This window comes from Bubalus kerabau, chromosome 4, assembly GCF_029407905.1.
Source record: "Bubalus kerabau isolate K-KA32 ecotype Philippines breed swamp buffalo chromosome 4, PCC_UOA_SB_1v2, whole genome shotgun sequence".
NCBI classification, from domain to species: Eukaryota; Metazoa; Chordata; class Mammalia; order Artiodactyla; family Bovidae; genus Bubalus; species Bubalus kerabau.
In genome coordinates, this window is record NC_073627.1 from 1,387,183 (window position 1) to 1,406,657 (window position 19,475).

The window sequence follows — 19,475 nt, forward strand, 5'->3', positions numbered from 1 at the left end:
TCTAACATAAATGGGACTTGCTAAATTAGTATCCTAGCAAAGCTGATCTTTAAACTTCATTTGCTAAACAAATGTATTTATGTGAGACCTTATAGTTTACATGATCTTCACGTTCTCCTTTATTTTTTCTTACAGCCCTTTACCTTCTATCACTGCTTTTCATTACAGTTGAAATGAAACATCAGCTGTAAATACTAGAGTTTGTTTTGGTCTAATATCCTTTCAGTCTTCTGGCAATTGCAGTTTCCTTTCTAATTTAAAAAGAAATCCTGAACTTAGTTCTCTTTGGTGTAGACTGCATGCACTGTGAGGCCAGTGTTGGCTTTCTTTCAGTGGCTCGTTGGGATGTATGCCTTCCAGTATTTCAATTTGTACTTTAAAGTATACTTTTTCTTCTTAATGGGCACAGCAAAAGTCATCAATCTATAGTTATTATACCTTATAATTGTATAACTATATGTTAGTACTGCTTTTAAAAATGTAGTGCTATAGAAGTATAATTTTAATATATGAATTTGAAACTCATGAGAATTGATCCAGATAGAAACTTGGCATTGTATGTTTCAAAACTAAGCCTGGGATGCTGCTCCCCAGAGTGAAGTGCCAGAGCTGGAAGGAGGGAGCGGAGGCCAGAGCGTCTCGTAACCTGCTTTCTTCCTGCCCTACCCTGCGTTCCTAAAGCTGGAAATGTAGCCGTGTTTAGTCAGGCGTGTACGGGGCTCACCTTCTTGCAAAGCAACAAGAGGGAAACCACTGATTGAAAATTAGAGAAAAACTATTGAATCCTTTTCCTTGACTTTCCTCTTTTCCTTTCAGACTTTAAAGGCAAATATTACTTTATGTTCTTACTAGAATTTTACCTAAGTATAAACAGTTATATCAAAGCAGTTCTCTATCATAAATATGTTAGAGATTCAGTAATATAATTCTGTAATTTCAATAGAGCATAATACATGTCTAAATTGAAAATTTAAAATATTGATGTGTAATATAAATAAATATAGAAATATATTTGGAAAAATCATGGTAATAGAGTTTGAAATAGGCTTTTTGGTATGTCCGTTGCAAAGCTCTATTCTAAGAAAAACATTTAATAGTAGAATCCTTTCCAGGAATTTCTCTTTTAAAATAAATTCTTCATGAAAAAAGAAAGCAGTACAACTAATTTGAAATGCCAGGTAAAATATAAATAAAATCATTGACCTCATGCCAGATTTGGAAAGTATATTCATCAGTTTGTTGCATGTATGGCATTTTCTACGTGTTAGGAATTGGGAAGGAATAAAATTGAAAGTGTTTATCTCTTTGCACACATTCTTTTCCTGTTCTGCTTCTTTATGGACATGGAGCTCAAACTGGCTCCTTTACTTATTTATCAGTTGTTCTTAGAGGTGGGACCAAAACAGTGAAAGGTAAAGTAAGATGCTGGTAATACAAGAAAAACTTGGTTAGACATGCTGATAACCTGTTTTCAAAAATTGAATTTGCGTGTATAGGAATATACCGCAACCATAAGAAAAGTGGATATTCATACTTCTGCTTCAATTTGGTTTTCCTTTTCCCCCTTGGTTAGACATTTCTTTACCCTGCTTGGTAACTTCCCTATACTTGGTTTTTCTCCAATTTTTTTTAAAGTATTGGATATTTTTTAAAGTATTTAATGATCCATTTAAAAACTTCTGAGAGTATAAATTAATGATAAAATATTCATACAATTTTGGACATACTTTGAGCTGACTTTTTTGATTCCCAAGAGCAGAACTAAATGTAAAAGAAGTCTATTACACCCCACGTTCCTGTGTGTCTGGGCGTGCTTGTTATTGTGTGTGGAAGTGACAGAAGGACCCTGTGGGGGGTTCAGAGTGTGCTCGTCTGCAGGCACCTGCCAGTGCTGGGAGGGGCCTGCACTGTGTCAGCGGGTCAGGCTTCCGCTGCTCCTCTCTGCGGCCTGGTGACCACTTCATCTGTGAGTCATAGTTTAGAGAATCAGCTAATCTAGTATTTACAATCCCCTTAAGGATTAGGACATGAAAATTCAAAACAGCATATTTCTTTCAGTAATCAATTATTATAGTGTATTTAATGTTTTGTCAATGCACTGAAATATAATTTTGGGGGGTTGTTATATATAACATCGCTTTTGTTATATATATTATATATAACATCTTTTTTGGGGAGAAGCCACTTACAGGATTAGCTGAGATAGACTTAAAAGAATATTGTGCTCTTTTTTAAAAATTATGTGTTCCATACATAAAATGATATAGTGTACTAAAATATTTTAAATTCGTTTGCAGATTTTAGAAAGAAAGAATAATGAAATAGAAGAAATGAAAACTTTATACAAAAAGAAACAAAATGAAACTGAAGAGACGATTAGAAAACTTGAGAAGAAAGGTGATGTTGTATATTGTTACATAAATCCTTTAGTAACATTTCTACTTTAGTGCTTCTATAAAGGACAGTTTTATTTCTGACTGTAGTATGAGATAGGAAGGTTTGTATGGGTTTCCTTTGTTGATGTGCTGATGTGAACTTCTGTATGACTTAAGAAAAACCTGTGTGTGTGTGTGTGTGTGTGTGTGTTTGGTAGCAATGGTGGCTGGTTTGATTAAAGGTTTAAAAGAGTCTGTAACTGTTACTCTTTCTTAATCCTCTCTTCATTGGGCTGGAATGACCATAGGTCAGTCTTAGAATAGAACTTACTGGCTTTCACAAGAGTCTAGAGCAATTATTCATCTTGGTCTAATAAAAATTCATTCCATTAAATGTCTACTTTATGCTTTATAATATATGCTATATTGTGATGGACGGAACATTTAAAAAGTATTCCTCATTTATACTTTCATTATGAAGGAAAAGAAAACAGGAAATCCAGTGTTAAATTGATTATGACTGTAGGTCAAAACATTGAAATGTAGTGGACAGTCTTAAGGAGAGTGTCGGAAATATTTGGGGAGGGGGAAAGAACTTTAAAAGTTTTGTAAGATTTAGTTAGTTGCAGAGGAGAGTTCCAGGCACTGGGGTGGGAATGCTGATGTTCGTAAACTGTGGGAAGGATGATGCAAAACATTTATCTAGAGTGGAGATCCTCATGTTAAGAGAGAGACTGACAAAGACTAAGATAGGTGACTTGGCGTCATATAAGCATAACCTTGAATTTCAGATTTAGAAATTTCAAGTTTATCCTGTAGCTGCTGGAGAGTCAGGGAATGTTTTTTGCGAGGTGAGTTTTAGGGCTGCATGTTTTCGGTGGAACAGCCTGGTAATATGGTGAAGCTGATTCCCAGTCTGTTATAATAGAGGCAGAATGGAGTAGAGGAGGGAGAAAGAGAGAGAAAGAGGGAGAGAGAGAGAGGGAGGGGGAGAGAGAGAGAGGAGAGGGAGGGAGAGAGAGAGGGAGGGGGAGAGAGAGAGAGGAGAGGGAAAGGGGGAGAGAGGAGAAAGGGGAGAGAGAGAGGAGAGGGAGGGGGAGAGAGAGGAGAGGGAGGGGGAGAGAAAGGAGAGGGAGGGAGAGAGAGAGGAGAGGGAGGGGGAGAGAAAGGAGAGGGAGGGAGAGAGAGAGGAGAGGAGGGGAGAGATCTTCCTTCTTATGAAACCTGCTCTTTAGCATCTGCTATTGCCCAATCGCATGCCTCTTACTCATAAAGCGGTGCAATTGGAGATGTAACGTATGTAAAGTCTCCTCAACTCAAGGCCGCTGTGCCTTCATAATGTCATATGTAAGATGATGAGGACCCAGAATATCTCAGTAATAGCAGTGGGAGTGGGGAGAGTGAACCTGAAAAAGAAACTCTGCTGGATTTGTGAATGATCCGATGTCAGTGAAGAGTAAGAAGAAAGTGGAGAATCTTGTCATGGAACCGCTCCAAACATCAGTGGCTACACATATTTAAAATCTATTTCTAGGTTTTTGTTTTTACTCTGATTCAAACCAGGCACTTTAAACACTCAAAGAATGTTCAAACTGCCATACAGTTGGCGCTCATTTCATGTGCTAGCAAGGCTGTGTTCAAAATCCTTCAAGCTAGGCTTCAGTAGTATGTAAACCAAGAACTTCCAGATGTACAAGCTGGGTTGAAAAAAGGTAGAGGAACCAGAGATCAAATTGCCAACATCCATTAGGTCATAGAAAAAGCAAGGAAATTCCAGAAAAAACATCTACTTCTGCTTCATTGACTATGCTAAAAGCCTTTGTGCAGATCACTACAAACTGTGGAAAATTCTTAAAGAGATGGGAGTGCCAGACCACCTTTCCTGTCTCCTGAGAAACCTGTATGGTGGTTAAGAAGCAACAGTTAGAACCAGACAGGAAACAATGGACTGGTTCAAAATTGGGAAAGGAGTATGACAAGGGTATATATTGTCACCCTGCTTATTTAACTTGTATGCAGAGTACATCATGTGAAACGCTGGGCTCAATGACTTCACAAGCTGGAATCAAGATTGCTGGAAGAAATATCAACAACCTCAGATATTCAGATGGTACCACCCTGATGGCAGAAAGCAAAGAGGAACTAAAGAGTCTGTTGATGAGGGTGAAAGAGGAGAGTGAGAAAGCTGGCTTAAAACTTAACATTCAAAAAACTATAAGATCATGGCATCTGGTCCCATCACTCCATGGCAAATAGAAGGGGAAAAAGTGGAAATAGTGACAGATTTTATTTTGGGGGGTTCCAAAATCACTGCAGATGGTGATTGCAGCCACAAAATTAAAAGACACTTGCTCCTTGGAAAGAAAGCTATGATAAATCTAGACAGTGTATTAAAAAGCAGAAACATCATTTTGCCAACAAAGGTCCTTATAGTCAAGGCTGTGGTTTTTCCAGTAGTCATGTACAGATGTGAGAGTTGCACCATAAAGAAGGCTGAACGCCAAAGAATTGATGCTTTTGAACCGTGGTGCTGGAGAAGAGTCTTCTGGACTGTAAGGAGACCAAATAGTCCTGAAGGAAATCAACCCTGAATCCTAGTGGCTTAGACAGTAAAGAATCCGCCTGCAATGCAGGAGACCTGCGTTCGATCCCTGGATCGGGAAGATCCCCTGGAGAAGGGAATAGCTACCCACTCCAGTATTCTTGCCAGGAGAGTTCCATGGACAGAGGAACCTCGAGGGCTACACTCCATGGGGTCACAAAGAGTCAGACACAACTGAGTGACTTACACTTAAAAAACCTTTTTTATTGGAATTCGTTGGAAGGACTGGAGCTGAAGCTCCAATAATTTGGCCACCTGATGTGAAGAGCAGACTCACTGGAAAAGACCCTGAGGCTGGAAAAGGTTGAGGGCAGAAGGGGAATGCGGCCGAGGTTGAGATGGCTGAATGGCATCACTGGCTCAATGGACATGAGTTTGAGCAAGCTCCGGGAGAAAGTGAAGGACAGGGGAGCCTGATGTGCTGCGGTCCATGGCGTCACAAAGAGTCGGACACGTCTGAGCAACTGAACAACGATATCAGGTTAACTTGAACTCTTCTCCTTCTCACCAGTGCTGCATCATTGAGATATAAAAGGGAAAGAAATTTCTATGTAAATGTTTATGAAAATTTTCCTCTCTTCCAGTAAGTGAATAAGAACATATTAATGAAGCTAAGAAAATATTACTTGCAAGCAAATACACAACTGAATTTATTTTGTATCCGGATGACATGAATATGTTGAACAGTTTTCACTCGAATCAATGACAGTTTAAGTCACTTAAAAAGAAGATAGAAATTTGAATGCTTTATGAGGGATATGTTTTATGTAATTTAGAGCATGTTTTGCTTCAGTCCCAGTAACTTTAATGCACCCAGGAGCAGCGGCAGATTGGAGCGGTAGGTTCCTTTGTCTGTGGGCTTAGCACACAGCGTTTGGGGTACTTGCCTGAGTGCCAGTCTTTTGCTCTGTAGTTAAAAAGTTGAAATATCTTTCTCCTCAGTGAAGAAGCAAATAAACTATTATAGCATGCAATGTAATAGGGGACTTAATGTAGAAATCTAGGAGGTTCCCTGGGCCTAGAGAGGAGTATCATTCTGCCCCTGCAAGAGTAGGAGACTGGTTGGTTCCTAAAGGTGTGACTTGACCTGAGACTGATTTGAGCATAGTATTTCAGCAGGGGAGGAGGGCACTTCAGGTGGATAGGTGGGAGCATCTGGGCAAGAGGATGAAAGGACGTGGATTTACAGATAGGTTGGTGTGTTTATGAGTTTAAACATATGGACGTGGCTGAAGATACGGCCAGAAGGTAGTCAGATCTGAGGAGCTGTTTCCCATGCCAGAGGCTTTGGGTCTCTGTCTTGTGGGAGGGGAACTGGGAGTTACAGTCTGAGGGTCGTGGCGCAGCATCTGCACGGGGAAAGGGCCTCTGCAGAGCAGTGGCGGGCACCCCGCAGGAGCGCTGCAGAGGCTGGCACGCTGTGTGCGTTGTCTGCGGGTGAGCGGCGAGGGCTCCACCGTGGCTGTGCAGGTGGATGTGGAAAAGAGGAGGGAGGAAGAGAGGTTTTAGGGGAGAGCAGAGGAGGCCGGCAGGAGATGGGATGGTCTGTTAACCGGTGCAGTCTGCTTTCTGTCACCGGACTCTTACGTGGCAGCTAGAATGGGTTTAATTACGTTTTCGTCATTTTTGACAGTTCAGACCCTCATCCGTGAAGGTCAGGTTATCAGAGAGACCAAAGACAACCAGATTGCAGAGTTAAAAAAGATATGCGAGCAGAGTACAGAATCTCTGAATAATGACTGGGAGAAAAAGGTAAGCTACAAAAAATAAAATAGTGATGGAAAAATATAAAGGAGTATACTTTAACGTAACCTACTTAATTATAAGATAATGGGTGTTCACGAAATATAAAGAGGAGTTTGAAAAAATAAAAGTAACAGTGTTCTAGACTATCTAGAAATAGCTGTCGTGTTTTGGTATACTTTTTTCTGGAAGTTTAATGGTTTATAAGCTAGTTTTCATTTAGAAAAGTTACTTTTAACAATTCTTGGATTTAATTAAGGCTCTGAATTTTTGTCAGAGCTAATAGACTGTAAGCAGAATTCATAGGGGTATAATAGCAGGATAATTTGGGGGAGTTAAATTGTTCAAATTTTGGATGTCAGCCCCTGGATCGTTTCTTTCCTGAAATCTCAGATGATACAATAGTTGTAGTATAAACTTGCTTTTGGAGTACACAAAATCAGTTGTGGATGCATTATTCTTGGAGGAGCATTTAATTAAGAAAAACATTTTCTTAAAAATTAAATTTAGCAGAGCCAAGAGTAATGTAAAAAATACTTATAATGTTTCATAAAAGTCTTACGTAGTCACACATAGTAACTACTTTTGGGCTTCCCTGTGGCTCAGCGATGAAGAAGCTGCCTGCAATGCAGGAGATGTGGGTTCGATCCCTGTGTTGGGAAGATCCCCTGGAGGAGGGCATGGCAGCCCCCTCCAGTGTTCTTGCCTGGAGAATCCCATGGACAGAGGAGCCTGCGGGCTGCAGTCCGTGGGGTTGCAGAGAGGCAGACAGGACTGAACACACACTCAGGCACTCAGTACTTTCATTTAGGAGCTCTTCGCCATTGGTTGAAATTACAATATGTACTCACAAGAAGTGAAACACGTTACTTGTTTTGAGTAAGTCGGCTGTGAAGGTCTTCGGTGAACTCCTCCTGCTGACCATCTCCCCGTGGGTCAGGTTCGAGCATTTTCCTGGGCCCTGCGGGGTGGTTGGAGCTGAAGCTGGGCGGCTGTGTCCTGGGGCCGTGGCTCCAGAGCCGTGTGAGGAGGGCCCCTGTCCAGAGGGCAGACGGAGCGCTCTTCTAGGGTCGTGTCCATTTAGGTGCTTTTACCTTTTCTGTAAAGTTGGCATGTTTTTTCTCTGGCTGCTGCAAGCACACATTTCATTATTTGACACTTCACTCGAGACACTGTCCTCCTAAAACCAGGCCAGCAGTTATTGGAAAACACTCAAAAGTATCTGTAAAATTATATAAATTATAACTTATTTTAACTTGATTAAATATAAATGCCAGACACTGGAGTAACTATTCCTAGTAATTCTGAGCTCCATCAGGCTTCAGATCTGTGAGCCTGGGCTGGGTGCAGAGGACAGGAACCAGATTCCGCATCCCCACCCGTGAAGACAGGTGGACAGCAGGAACTAGAGTCCGCATTCCCTGCCTGTGAAGACTGGTGGACAGTGCCCGCGAGGCTTGCCGCCTGGGCTTTCCACTCCTTTAGAGGCTGCTCATTGAGAATTGGCTTCCTTACCTTGCTGCGTCCATGTTTCAGCATCTCGCCCACTTTGGCATGTGTTCACAGTCCTCATCAAGGCGGCCAGTGTGCACAGAGACATGGGTGTGCGGTCTCCCGAGAGCTCGCCTTGGTTTACACCGGCCACCTTTGTGTCTGCTTAGTGTAGTTTACGGAGCGGATAAAAATAGTTTCTTGGTGGGAGTCAGGGTGAAGGATAAACCATTTTGAACATTACTCTTGTGCAAGATTTCATGCAAATAAGATGAAAATACTGTGAGATAGCAATCCTAATTGATAACAATATTGTAAATACCTTTGTTTTCTGGTATCAGGCTAATCCTGGTGCTGTTTACCTGATGCATTCTGTTATCTGATTTATTTACTATTTCTGCCTGAGGTGGATAATTCCCTTTAATATTTGTTTATCCAATAACATTTTCAATTGAGGAAAGTAAACAAAAACTGTTTCTTAATCATGCTCTTTACATGAATCTTTACTTCGAATATTTTATATCTTTTGTTGTTCAGGTCACCATATAAATAAATAGAGAAATATAGGAAAACCTTTTTTCTGAATTACAAAATAGTCCATTCTGTAATAGTAGTGAAAGAGTCGATTCTTCCCCTCTGTAGCTCCACAGCGCTGTAGCAGAAATGGAAAAGGAAAAGTTTGAACTTCAAAAGCGACACACTGAAAACATTCAAGAATTGCTCGAGGACACCAACGTGCGGCTGAACAAAATGGAGGGTGAATACGTGGCACAGACGCGGTCCACGGTACGTCTGCTTCTCCGTGCCTTGTCCTGATGAGCTGTCCTCTTCACCTCCCTGTCCTCACGCTTCCTTGCTTCCAGAGCATGCCGTGCACGGCAAGTGTGCTGTGGAGCAAAAACCCCTCACCTTCCTTCCCGACACAGGCTCACACGTGGCAGTGTGTGGCCTCTTCAGTGGCCGCAGGATTTCCCTTGGGATCGATTGTTATCACTTCTTTTTTTTTTTTTTTACCCCTGCAAACGTTTATAAAACTTTCTTCTTATTTTTTTGTTTTTTTCTCCACTGACTTTCACCCTAGAGATAATTTCTTTACTTTTTTGCTTTCTGTTTTATTTATTTGTTTCAGTCTTTCTGACTGAAGAGGTGATTGTTTTTCTGGAAATGTGTAATGCCTGTGGGAAGACAGTCAGGTCAGGAGGTGGAGCAGCGTGGCTGTAATGCCCGTGGGGAGACAGTCAGATCAGGAGGTGGAGCAGTGTGGCCAGCAGAAGGCAGACTTTCTTAGTTGCTCTGTTTTGTGAGGGAACAGACACAGATGCCCCGTGGGTGAGCCCAGAGTCCCTTTCCTGAGGATTCAGAGGGGCACCACCAGAGTACACAGCAGGTGACCAGGCGTGTCTTCCTAGGGAGGATGGAGGGCCCCAGAGCCCCTCGCTGACTCTCTGCTTGCAGAGGGTGGGTCTTCCGCCCTTGAGAGGCTCAGCTGCCTTCCTGAAATACAGAAGCCTGGGGAAGGTGGGCTGAGGGGCACCTGGACCCCGGGCCTCATGTCTGAGGTAGGTGCACCCCGTCCTCCTTGTTCCTGATACCTGATCTGACTTCGTGGCGTGTAGACCCTGAATCCTCAGCACGAGCAGGGTCCCTGGCCAGTCAGCCCCCTTGGTCAGCTGGCTTGTCCAGAGTGCCTCCTTGGATTTAAAGCTGTGGAGTCTGAGCCAGAGTCTGTTACCTAGGCGTGTCTTGGAGACCCCAGACTAGCTGAAGGGCCCGTTTCAGAGGGCGGAAGGAATGGGATGCAGTATCCACAGTGATGCGGAGCTGGGCTATAGGTCTCGGGCTCCCATTTCAGTTCCTTTGTAGCTTGAGTGCCGTGCCAGCTCTTATGCTGTTGAGTGTGCTCATCCATCAGGCAGGGTAACAGCAGGAGTAGAGTGTATGTATGTTGCTGGGAATATTAAATGCGTTAATATACATAAACTAAGTTATGTGGTGAGTGCCCAATAGATAGCTGTAACATGCAAGAGCAATCATCAGGAGCCCTGTATACACAAGGACGTTCTCAGTTCAGGAAGTTGGTGGGCGTTTGCTTGAATACAGCAGGTTGAGCGCGATGTGGACCTCCGTCCCCTCCCACAGAGACACAGCGTGACCAGCAGGGAGGAGGGGAGAGCAGTGACAGCCTGGGGTTGGGCCAGGCGAGGGGTGGGCTGACCCCGAGCCAGCCGGGTCAAGAAAGCAGAACCCTGAGTCAGCCTGGAAGGAACCTAAGCAGCAAACAGTTCCACGTGGATCTTCCAGGGCCCGGGGCCTGTCCCACCGTCACCTCTGGAGGAGGGGATGCTGGTGGGGCTTCAGCAGGTAGAGTACTGGACAGTTTAGGAACCAGCTAGATGAGGAATTGGGGTGAAGAATATGGTGGGTTTATTATACGATTCCTCCTCCTTTTGTGTATGTTTGAAATGTCCCATAACAAAACTTCTTAAAACTTTATATTATTTGGCTGTGCCAAACCTTTAGATTGCAGGAGCCTTAGTTACAGCATGTAGGGTCTATTTCCCTGACCAGGAACCAAACTCGGGCCCTCGCTCTGGGAGGCAGAGTCCTAACTGCTGGTTCACCAGGGAGTTCCTCTAGCCTTGGTTGTAACATCTGACCATTTTAGAATATTTCCAAATGATACTACTGGATACGAAAAATAATAATTTTTAATAATTAAGCGTTTGCTTGAAGACAGCAGGTTGAGCGTGATGTGGACCTCCATCCCCTCCCACAGAGACACAGTGTGACCAGCAGGGAGGAGGGGAGAGCGGTGACAGCCTGGGGTTGGGCTGTCAATTGATACAATTAGAAACAGTACAATAAATACAGCAGAAGGAAATCTAAAAATTTAAAAAAGAGTAAGATCAGAGAGTTCCAGAAAAACATCTATTTCTGCTTTATTGACTATGCCAAAGCCTTTGACTGGGTGGATCACAATAAACTGTGGAAAATTCTGAAAGAGATGGGAATACCAGACCACCTGACCTGCCTCTTGAGAAACCTATATGCAGGTCAGGAAGCAACAGTTAGAACTGGACATGGAACAATAGACTGGTTCCTAATAGGAAAAGGAGTACGTCAAGGCTGTATATTGTCACCCTGCTTATTTAACTTCTATGCAGAGTACATCATGAGAAACGCTGGGCTGGAAGAAGCACAAGCTGGAATCAAGATTGCCAGGAGAAATATTAATAACCTCAGATATGCAGATGACACCACCCTTATGGCAGAAAAGTGAAGAGGAATGAAAAAGCCTCTTGATGAAAGTGAAAGAGGAGAGTGAAAAAGTTGGCTTAAAGCTCAACATTCAGAAAACAAAGATCATGGCATCTGGTCCCATCACTTCATGGCAAATAGATGGAAAAACAGTGGAAACGGTGTCAGACTTTATTTTTTGGGGCTCCAAAATCACTGCAGATGCTGACTGCAGCCATGAAATTAAACGATGCTTACTCCTTGGAAGGAAAGTTATGACCAACCTAGATAGCATATTGAAAAGCAGAGACGTTACTTTGCCAACAAGGGTCCATCTAGTTAAGGCTGTGGTTTTTCCAGTGGTCATGTATGGATGTGAAAGTTGGACTGTGAAGAAAGCTGAGCACCAAAGAATTGATGCTTTTGAACAGTGGTGTTGGAGAAGACTCTTGAGAGTCCCTTGGACTGCAAGGAGATGCAACCAGTCCATTCTAAAGGAGATCAGTCCTGGGTGTTCTTTGGAAGGACTGATGCTAAAGCTGAAACTCCAGTACTTTGGCCACCTTATGTGAAGAGCTGACTCATTGGAAAAGACTCTGATGCTGGGAGGGATTTGGGGACAGGAGGTGAAGGGGATGACAGAGGATGAGATGGCTGGATGGCATCACTGACTCGATGGACAAGAGTTTGGGTGAACTCTGGGAGTTGGTGATAGACAGGGAGGCCTAGCATGCTGCAATTCATGGGGTCGCAAAGAGTCGGACATGAACTGAGCTGAAGATCAGAATTGGAGAAGGAAATGGCACCGCACTCCAGTACTCTTGCCTGGAGAATCCCACGGACAGAGGGGCCTGGTGGGTTCCTAGTCCACACGGTTGCAAGAATCAGACACAACTTAGCGACTAAACCACAGCCACCACCACCAAGATCAGAACGAAAAGCATCCTAGGAGCAGAGGCTGGGAAGAGAATACGAGGAGACAGAGGCATAGAAGGATACCAAGCAGTAGGAAGGATAGATCTTCCTGAAGAAATAATGTAAATTAATTTCTTGGAATTAAAGAAAAATGAAAAACATGAAGGGCTCAAATAATACCCCAAATACTCACATGGGCCACACTGGAGTGACACTTAACACATAAAAATCAAAGATATTTGCTGAAGCTTGAAACTGTCTGAGTCTTCGCCTGGGACCGTCTTAGGGCCACGCTTTCCTGCGCGTTCACCTCCTAGTGTTGCTCCACCGTCTTCCGGAATTTCAGGCAGAAGGAACACCCAGAGCAGAAGTCCCAAAGCTGGGACACGCCAGCCCAGTTCAGCGCAGAGCAGACGGCAGCACGGACGGGGCCCTGTGAGCAGAGAGTAACGTGGAAGGAGACTTTGTCAGGGCACAGATCAGGGAAAACCTTGTGATTGATGCTTTAAAAAAAAAAAGACAGCTTTATTGGTGTAAGATTAGAATTAGTATATTGTAGATTCACCTGTTCTGAAGCGTGCGGTTCCCTGAATGTTTGGCTTCTTGCTACATTTGTGGTAGACTGAGCACATCAGAGTGGCTGCATCTGAACGTTGCTCCTAACGTGTCTGTCTTGCTCTGTGCAGAGAACAAACCGTGGGCTCCAAGGACAGATGTGGGGGCTGGGACCAGGGCCATGGGCGTGGTACGGGGGGCAGGCGGCTGGTCCCGGGGTCTGTGGAGGGCGAGCACTGCCGCTGCGGGGGCTGCTCCCTGGTGGGGCAGGGACCCCCGACATGGACCAGCTCTCCTCGGCAAGATCAGGGGTCTGTTTTCTGGAGAATCAGCACAAGGGTGATATTCACGGCCGTGAACAAAAGCCAGATTTGTATCTGAAAAACATTTTTGTCATCTCAGCCTCCTAAATTTTCACAAATGTGAATACATTAAGTAATTGTAGAGTTGAAATTTATGAAACATATTAATTGCCTACAATGTTTCAGTTCAGTTCAGTTCAGTCGCTCAGTCGTGTCCGACTCTTCGGGACCCCATGAATCGCAGCATGCCAGGCCTCCCTGTCCATCACCAACTCCTGGAGTTCACTCAGACTCACGTCCATCGAGTCAGTGATGCCATCCAGCCATCTCATCCTCTGTCGTCCTCTTCTCCTCCTGCCCCGAATCGCTCCCAGCATCAGAGTCTTTTCCAGTGAGTCAACTCTTGGCATGAGGTGGCCAAAGTACTGGAGTTTCAGCTTTAGCATCAGTCCTTCCAAAGAAATCCCAGGGCTGATCTCCTTCAGAATGGACTGGTTGGATCTCCTTGCAGTCCAAGGGACTCTGAAGAGCCTTCTCCAACACCACAGTTCGAAAGCATCAATTCTTCAGCGCTCAGCTTTCTTCACAGTCCAACTCTCACGTCCATATATGACCAGTGGAAAAACCATAGCCTTGACTAGATGGGCCCTTGTTGGCAAAGTAATATCTCTGCTTTTCAATATGCTATCTAGGTTGGTCATAACTTTTCTTCTAAGGAGTAAGTATCTTTTAATTTCATGGCTGCAGTCACCATCTGCACTGATTTTGGAGCCCCCCAAAAAAAGTCTGACACTGTTTCCACTGTTTCCCCATCTATTTCCCATGAAGTGATGGGACCGGATATCATGATCTTCGTTTTCTGAATGTTGAGCTTTAAGCCAACTTTTACACTCTCCACCTTCACTTTCATCAAGAGGCTTTTTAGTTCCTCTTCACTTTCTGCCATAAAGGTGGTGTCATCTGCATATCTGAGGTTCTTGATATTTCTCCCAGCAATCTTGATTCCAGCTTGTGCTTCTTCCAGCCCAGCGTTTCTCATGACGTACTCTGCATAGAAGTTAAATAAGCAGGGTGACAATATACAGCCTTGACGTACTCCTTTTCCTATTTGGAACCAGTCTGTTGTTCCATGTCCAGTTCTAACTGTTGCTTCCTGACCTGCATATAGGTTTCTCAAGAGGCAGGTCAGGTGGTCTGGTATTCCCATCTCTTGAAGACTTTTCCACAGGTTATTGTGATCCACACAGTCAAAGGCTTTGGCATAGTCAAGAAAGCAGAAATAGATGTTTTTCTGGAACTCTCTTGCTTTTTCTATGATCCAGCGGATGTTGGCAATTTGATCTCTGGTTCCTCTGCCTTTTCTTTCTTTCTTTTTTTTTTTTTTAATTTTATTTTATTTTTAAACTTTACATAATTGTATTAGTTTTGCCAAATATCAAAATGAATCCACCACAGGTATACATGTGTTCCCCATCCTGAACCCTCCTCCCTCCTCCCTCCCCATTCCATCCCTCTGGGTCGTCCCAGTGCACCAGCCCCAAGCATCCAGTATCGTGCATCGAACCTGGACTGGCACCTCGTTTCATACATAATATTTTACATGTTTCAATGCCATTCTCCCAAATCTTCCCACCCTCTCCCTCTCTCACAGAGTCCATAAGACTGTTCTATACATCAGTGTCTCTTTTGCTGTCTCGTACACAGGGTTATTGTTACCATCTTTCTAAATTCCATATATATGCGTTAGTATACTGTATTGGTGTTTTTTTTCTGGCTTACTTCACTCTGTATAATAGGCTCCAGTTTCATCCACCTCATTAGAACTGATTCAAATGTATTCTTTTTAATGGCTGAGTAATACTCCATTGTGTATATGTACCACAGCTTTCTTATCCAGTCATCTGCTGATGGACATCTAGGTTGCTTCCATGTCCTGGCTATTATAAACAGTGCTGCGATGAACATTGGGGTACACGTGTCTCTTTCCCTTCTGGTTTCCTCAGTATGTATGCCCAGCAGTGGGACTGCTGGATCATAAGGCAGTTCTATTTCCAGTTTTTTAAGGAATCTCCACACTGTTCTCCATAGTGGCTGTACTAGTTTGCATTCCCACCAACAGTGTAAGAGGGTTCCCTTTTCTCCACACCCTCTCCAGCATTTATTATTTGTAGACTTTTGGATAACAGCCATTCTGACTGGTGTGAAATGGTACCTCATAGTGGTTTTGATTTGCATTTCTCTGGTAATGAGTGATGTTGAGCATCTTTTCATGTGTTTGTTAGCCATCTGTATGTCTTCTTTGGAGAAATGTCTATTTAGTTCTTTGGCCCATTTTTTGATTGGGTCATTTATTTTTCTGGAGTTGAGCTGTAGGAGTTGCTTGTATATTCTCGAGATTAGTTGTTTGTCAGTTGCTTCATTTGCTATTATCTTCTCCCATTCTGAAGGCTGTCTTTTCACCTTGCTAATAGTTTCCTTTGATGTGCAGAAGCTTTTAAGGTTAATTAGGTCCCATTTGTTTATTTTTGCTTTTATTTGCAATATTCTGGGAGGTGGGTCATAGAGGATCCTGCTGTGATGTATGTCAGAGAGTGTTTTGCCTATGTTCTCCTCTAGGAGTTTTATAGTTTCTGGTCTTATGTTGAGATCTTTAATCCATTTTGAGTTTATTTTTGTGTATGGTGTTAGAAAGTGTTCTAGTTTCATTCTTTTACAAGTGGTTGACCAGATTTCCCAGCACCACTTGTTAAAGAGATTGTCTTTAATCCATTGTATATTCTGGCCTCCTTTGTCAAAGATAAGGTGTCCATATGTGCGTGGATTTATCTCTGGGCTTTCTATTTTGTTCCATTGATCTATATTTCTGTCTTTGTGCCAGTACCATACTGTCTTGATAACTGTGGCTTTGTAGTAGAGCCTGAAGTCAGGTAGGTTGATTCCTCCAGTTCCATTCTTCTTTCTCAAGATCGCTTTGGCTATTCAAAGTTTTTTGTATTTCCATACAAATTGTGAAATTATTTGTTCTAGCTCTGTGAAGAATGCTGTTGGTAGCTTGATAGGGATTGCATTGAATCTATAGATTGCTTTGGGTAGTATACTCATTTTCACTATATTGATTCTTCCAATCCATGAACATGGTATATTTCTCCATCTGTTAGTGTCCTCTTTGATTTCTTTCACCAGTGTTTTATAGTTTTCTATATATAGGTCTTTAGTTTCTTTAGGTAGATATATTCCTAAGTATTTTATTCTTTCCGTTGCAATGGTGAATGGAATTGTTTCCTTAATTTCTCTTTCTGTTTTCTCATTATTAGTGTATAGGAATGCAAGGGATTTCTGTGTGTTGATTTTATATCCTGCAACTTTACTATAGTCATTGATTAGTTCTAGTAATTTTCTGGTCGAGTCTTTAGGGTTTTCTATGTAGAGGATCATGTCATCTGCAAACAGAGAGAGCTTTACTTCTTCTTTTCCAATTTGGATTCCTTTTATTTCTTTTTCTGCTCTGATTGCTGTGGCCAAAACTTCCAAAACTATGTTGAATAGTAATGGTGAAAGTGGGCACCCTTGTCTTGTTCCTGACTTTAGAGGAAATGCTTTCAATTTTTCACCATTGAGGATAATGTTTGCTGTGGGTTTGTCATATATAGCTTTGATTATGTTGAGGTATGTTCCTTCTATTCCTGCTTTCTGGAGAGTTTTTATCATAAATGGATGTTGAATTTTGTCAAAGGCTTTCTCTGCATCTATTGAGATAATCATATGGTTTTTATTTTTCAATTTGTTAATGTGGTGTATTACATTGATTGATTTGCGGATATTGAAGAATCCTTGCATCCCTGGGATAAAGCCCACTTGGTCATGGTGTATGATCTTTTTAATGTGTTGTTGGATTCTGATTGCTAGAATTTTGTTAAGGATTTTTGCATCTATGTTCATCAGTGATATTGGCCTGTAGTTTTCTTTTTTTGTGGGATCTTTGTCAGGTTTTGGTATTAGGGTGATGGTGGCCTCATAGAATGAGTTTGGAAGTTTATCTTCCTCTGCAATTTTCTGGAAGAGTTTGAGCAGGATAGGTGTTAGCTCTTCTCTAAATTTTTGGTAGAATTCAGCTGTGAAACCGTCTAGACCTGGGCTTTTGTTTGCTGGAAGATCTTTGATTACAGTTTCAATTTCCGTGCTTGTGATGGGTCTGTTAAGATTTTCTATTTCTTCCTGATCGAGTTTTGGAAAGTTGTACTTTTCTAAGAATTTGTCCATTTCTTCCACGTTGTCCATTTTATTGGCATATAATTGTTGATAGTACTCTCTTATGATCCTTTGTATTTCTGTGTTGTCTGTTGTGATCTGTCCATTTTCATTTCTAATTTTATTGATTTGATTTTTCTCCCTTTGTTTCTTGATGAGTCTGGCTAATGGTTTGTCAATTTTATTTATCCTTTCAAAAAACCAGCTTTTGGTTTTGTTGATTTTTGCTATGATCTCTTTTGTTTCTTTTGCATTTATTTCTGCTCTAAGTTTTAAGATTTCTTTCCTTCTACTAACCCTGGGGTTCTTCATTTCTTCCTTTTCTAGTTGCTTTAGGTGTAGAGTTAAGTTATTTATTTGACTTTTTTCTTGTTTCTTGAGGTGTGCCTGTATTGCTATGAACTTTCCCCTTAGGACTGCTTTTACCGTGTCCCACAGGTTTTGGGTTGTTGTGTTTTCATTTTCATTCGTTTCTATGCAAATTTTGATTTCTTTTTTGATTTCTTCTGTGATTTGTTGGTTATTCAGCGGCGTGTTGTTCAGCCTCCATATGTTGGAATTTTTAATAGTTTTTCTCTTGTAATTGAGATCTAATCTTACGGCATTGTGGTCAGAAAAGATGCTTGAATGATTTCTATTTTTTTGAATTTACCAAGGCTAGCTTTATGGCCCAAGATGTGATCTATCCTGGAGAAGGTTCCATGTGCGCTTGAGAAAAAGGTGAAATTCATTGTTTTGGGATGAAATGTCCTATAGATATCAATTAGGTCTAACTGGTCTATTGTATTGTTTAAAGTTTGTGTTTCCTTGTTAATTTTCTGTTTAGTTGATCTATCCATAGGTGTGAGTGGGGTATTAAAGTCTCCCACTATTATTGTGTTATTGTTAATTTCTCCTTTCATACTTGTTAGCATTTGTCTTACATACTGCGGTGCTCCCGTGTTGGGTGCATATATATTTATAATTGTTATATCTTCTTCTTGGATTGATCCTTTGATCATTATGTAGTGACCATCTTTGTCTCTTTTCACAGTCTTTGTTTTAAAGTCTATTTTATCTGATATGAGTATTGCTACTCCTGCTTTCTTTTGGTCCCTATTTGCATGGAAAATCTTTTTCCAGCCCTTCACTTTCAGTCTGTATGTGTCCCCTGTTTTGAGGTGGGTCTCTTGTAGACAACATATGTAGGGGTCTTGTTTTTGTATCCATTCAGCCAGTCTTTGTCTTTTGGTTGGGGCATTCAACCCATTTACATTTAAGGTAATTACTGATAAGTATGATCCCGTTGCCATTTACTTTATTGTTTTGGGTTCGAATTTATACACCCTTTTTGTGTTTCCTGTCTAGAGAATATCCTTTAGTATTTGTTGGAGAGCTGGTTTGGTGGTGCAGAATTCTCTCAGCTTTTGCTTGTCTGAAAAGCTTTTGATTTCTCCTTCATACTTGAATGAGATCCTTGCTGGGTACAATAATCTGGGCTGTAGGTTATTTTCTTTCATCATTTTAATTATGTCTTGCCATTCCCTCCTGGCTTGAAGAGTTTCTATTGAAAGATCAGCTGTTATCCTTATGGGTATTCCCTTGTGTGTTATTTGTTGTTTTTCCCTTGCTGCTTTTAATATTTGTTCTTTGTGTTTGATCTTTGTTAATTTGATTAATATGTGTCTTGGGGTGTTTCGCCTTGGGTTTATCCTGTTTGGGACTCTCTGGGTTTCTTGGACTTGGGTGATTATTTCCTTCCCCATTTTAGGGAAGTTTTCAACTATTATCTCCTCAAGTATTTTCTCATGGTCTTTCTTTTTGTCTTCTTCTTCTGGGACCCCTATGATTCAAATGTTGTAGCGTTTAATATTGTCCTGGAGGTCTCTGAGATTGTCCTCATTTCTTTTAATTCGTTTTTCTTTTATCCTCTCTGATTGATTTATTTCTACCATTCTATCTTCTAATTCACTAATCCTATCTTCTGCCTCTGTTATTCTACTATTTGTTGCCTCCAGAGTGTTTTTA

At 41.8% G+C, this 19,475-nt stretch overlaps 1 protein-coding gene across 7 annotated transcripts in view; it reads left to right on the forward strand.

Annotated features, from left to right (window-relative positions):
* Positions 1–19,475, forward strand: part of CEP112 (centrosomal protein 112) — a 324,857-nt gene that overhangs the window by 57,936 nt on the left and 247,446 nt on the right. For all 7 annotated transcript variants that reach the window (XM_055574950.1, XM_055574952.1, XM_055574955.1 and 4 more), the window contains 3 exons: positions 2,298–2,397; positions 6,611–6,729; positions 8,854–8,997. In XM_055574950.1, the coding sequence (XP_055430925.1) occupies positions 2,298–2,397; positions 6,611–6,729; positions 8,854–8,997 (363 nt within the window). The remainder of the gene's footprint in view (positions 1–2,297; positions 2,398–6,610; positions 6,730–8,853; positions 8,998–19,475) is intronic.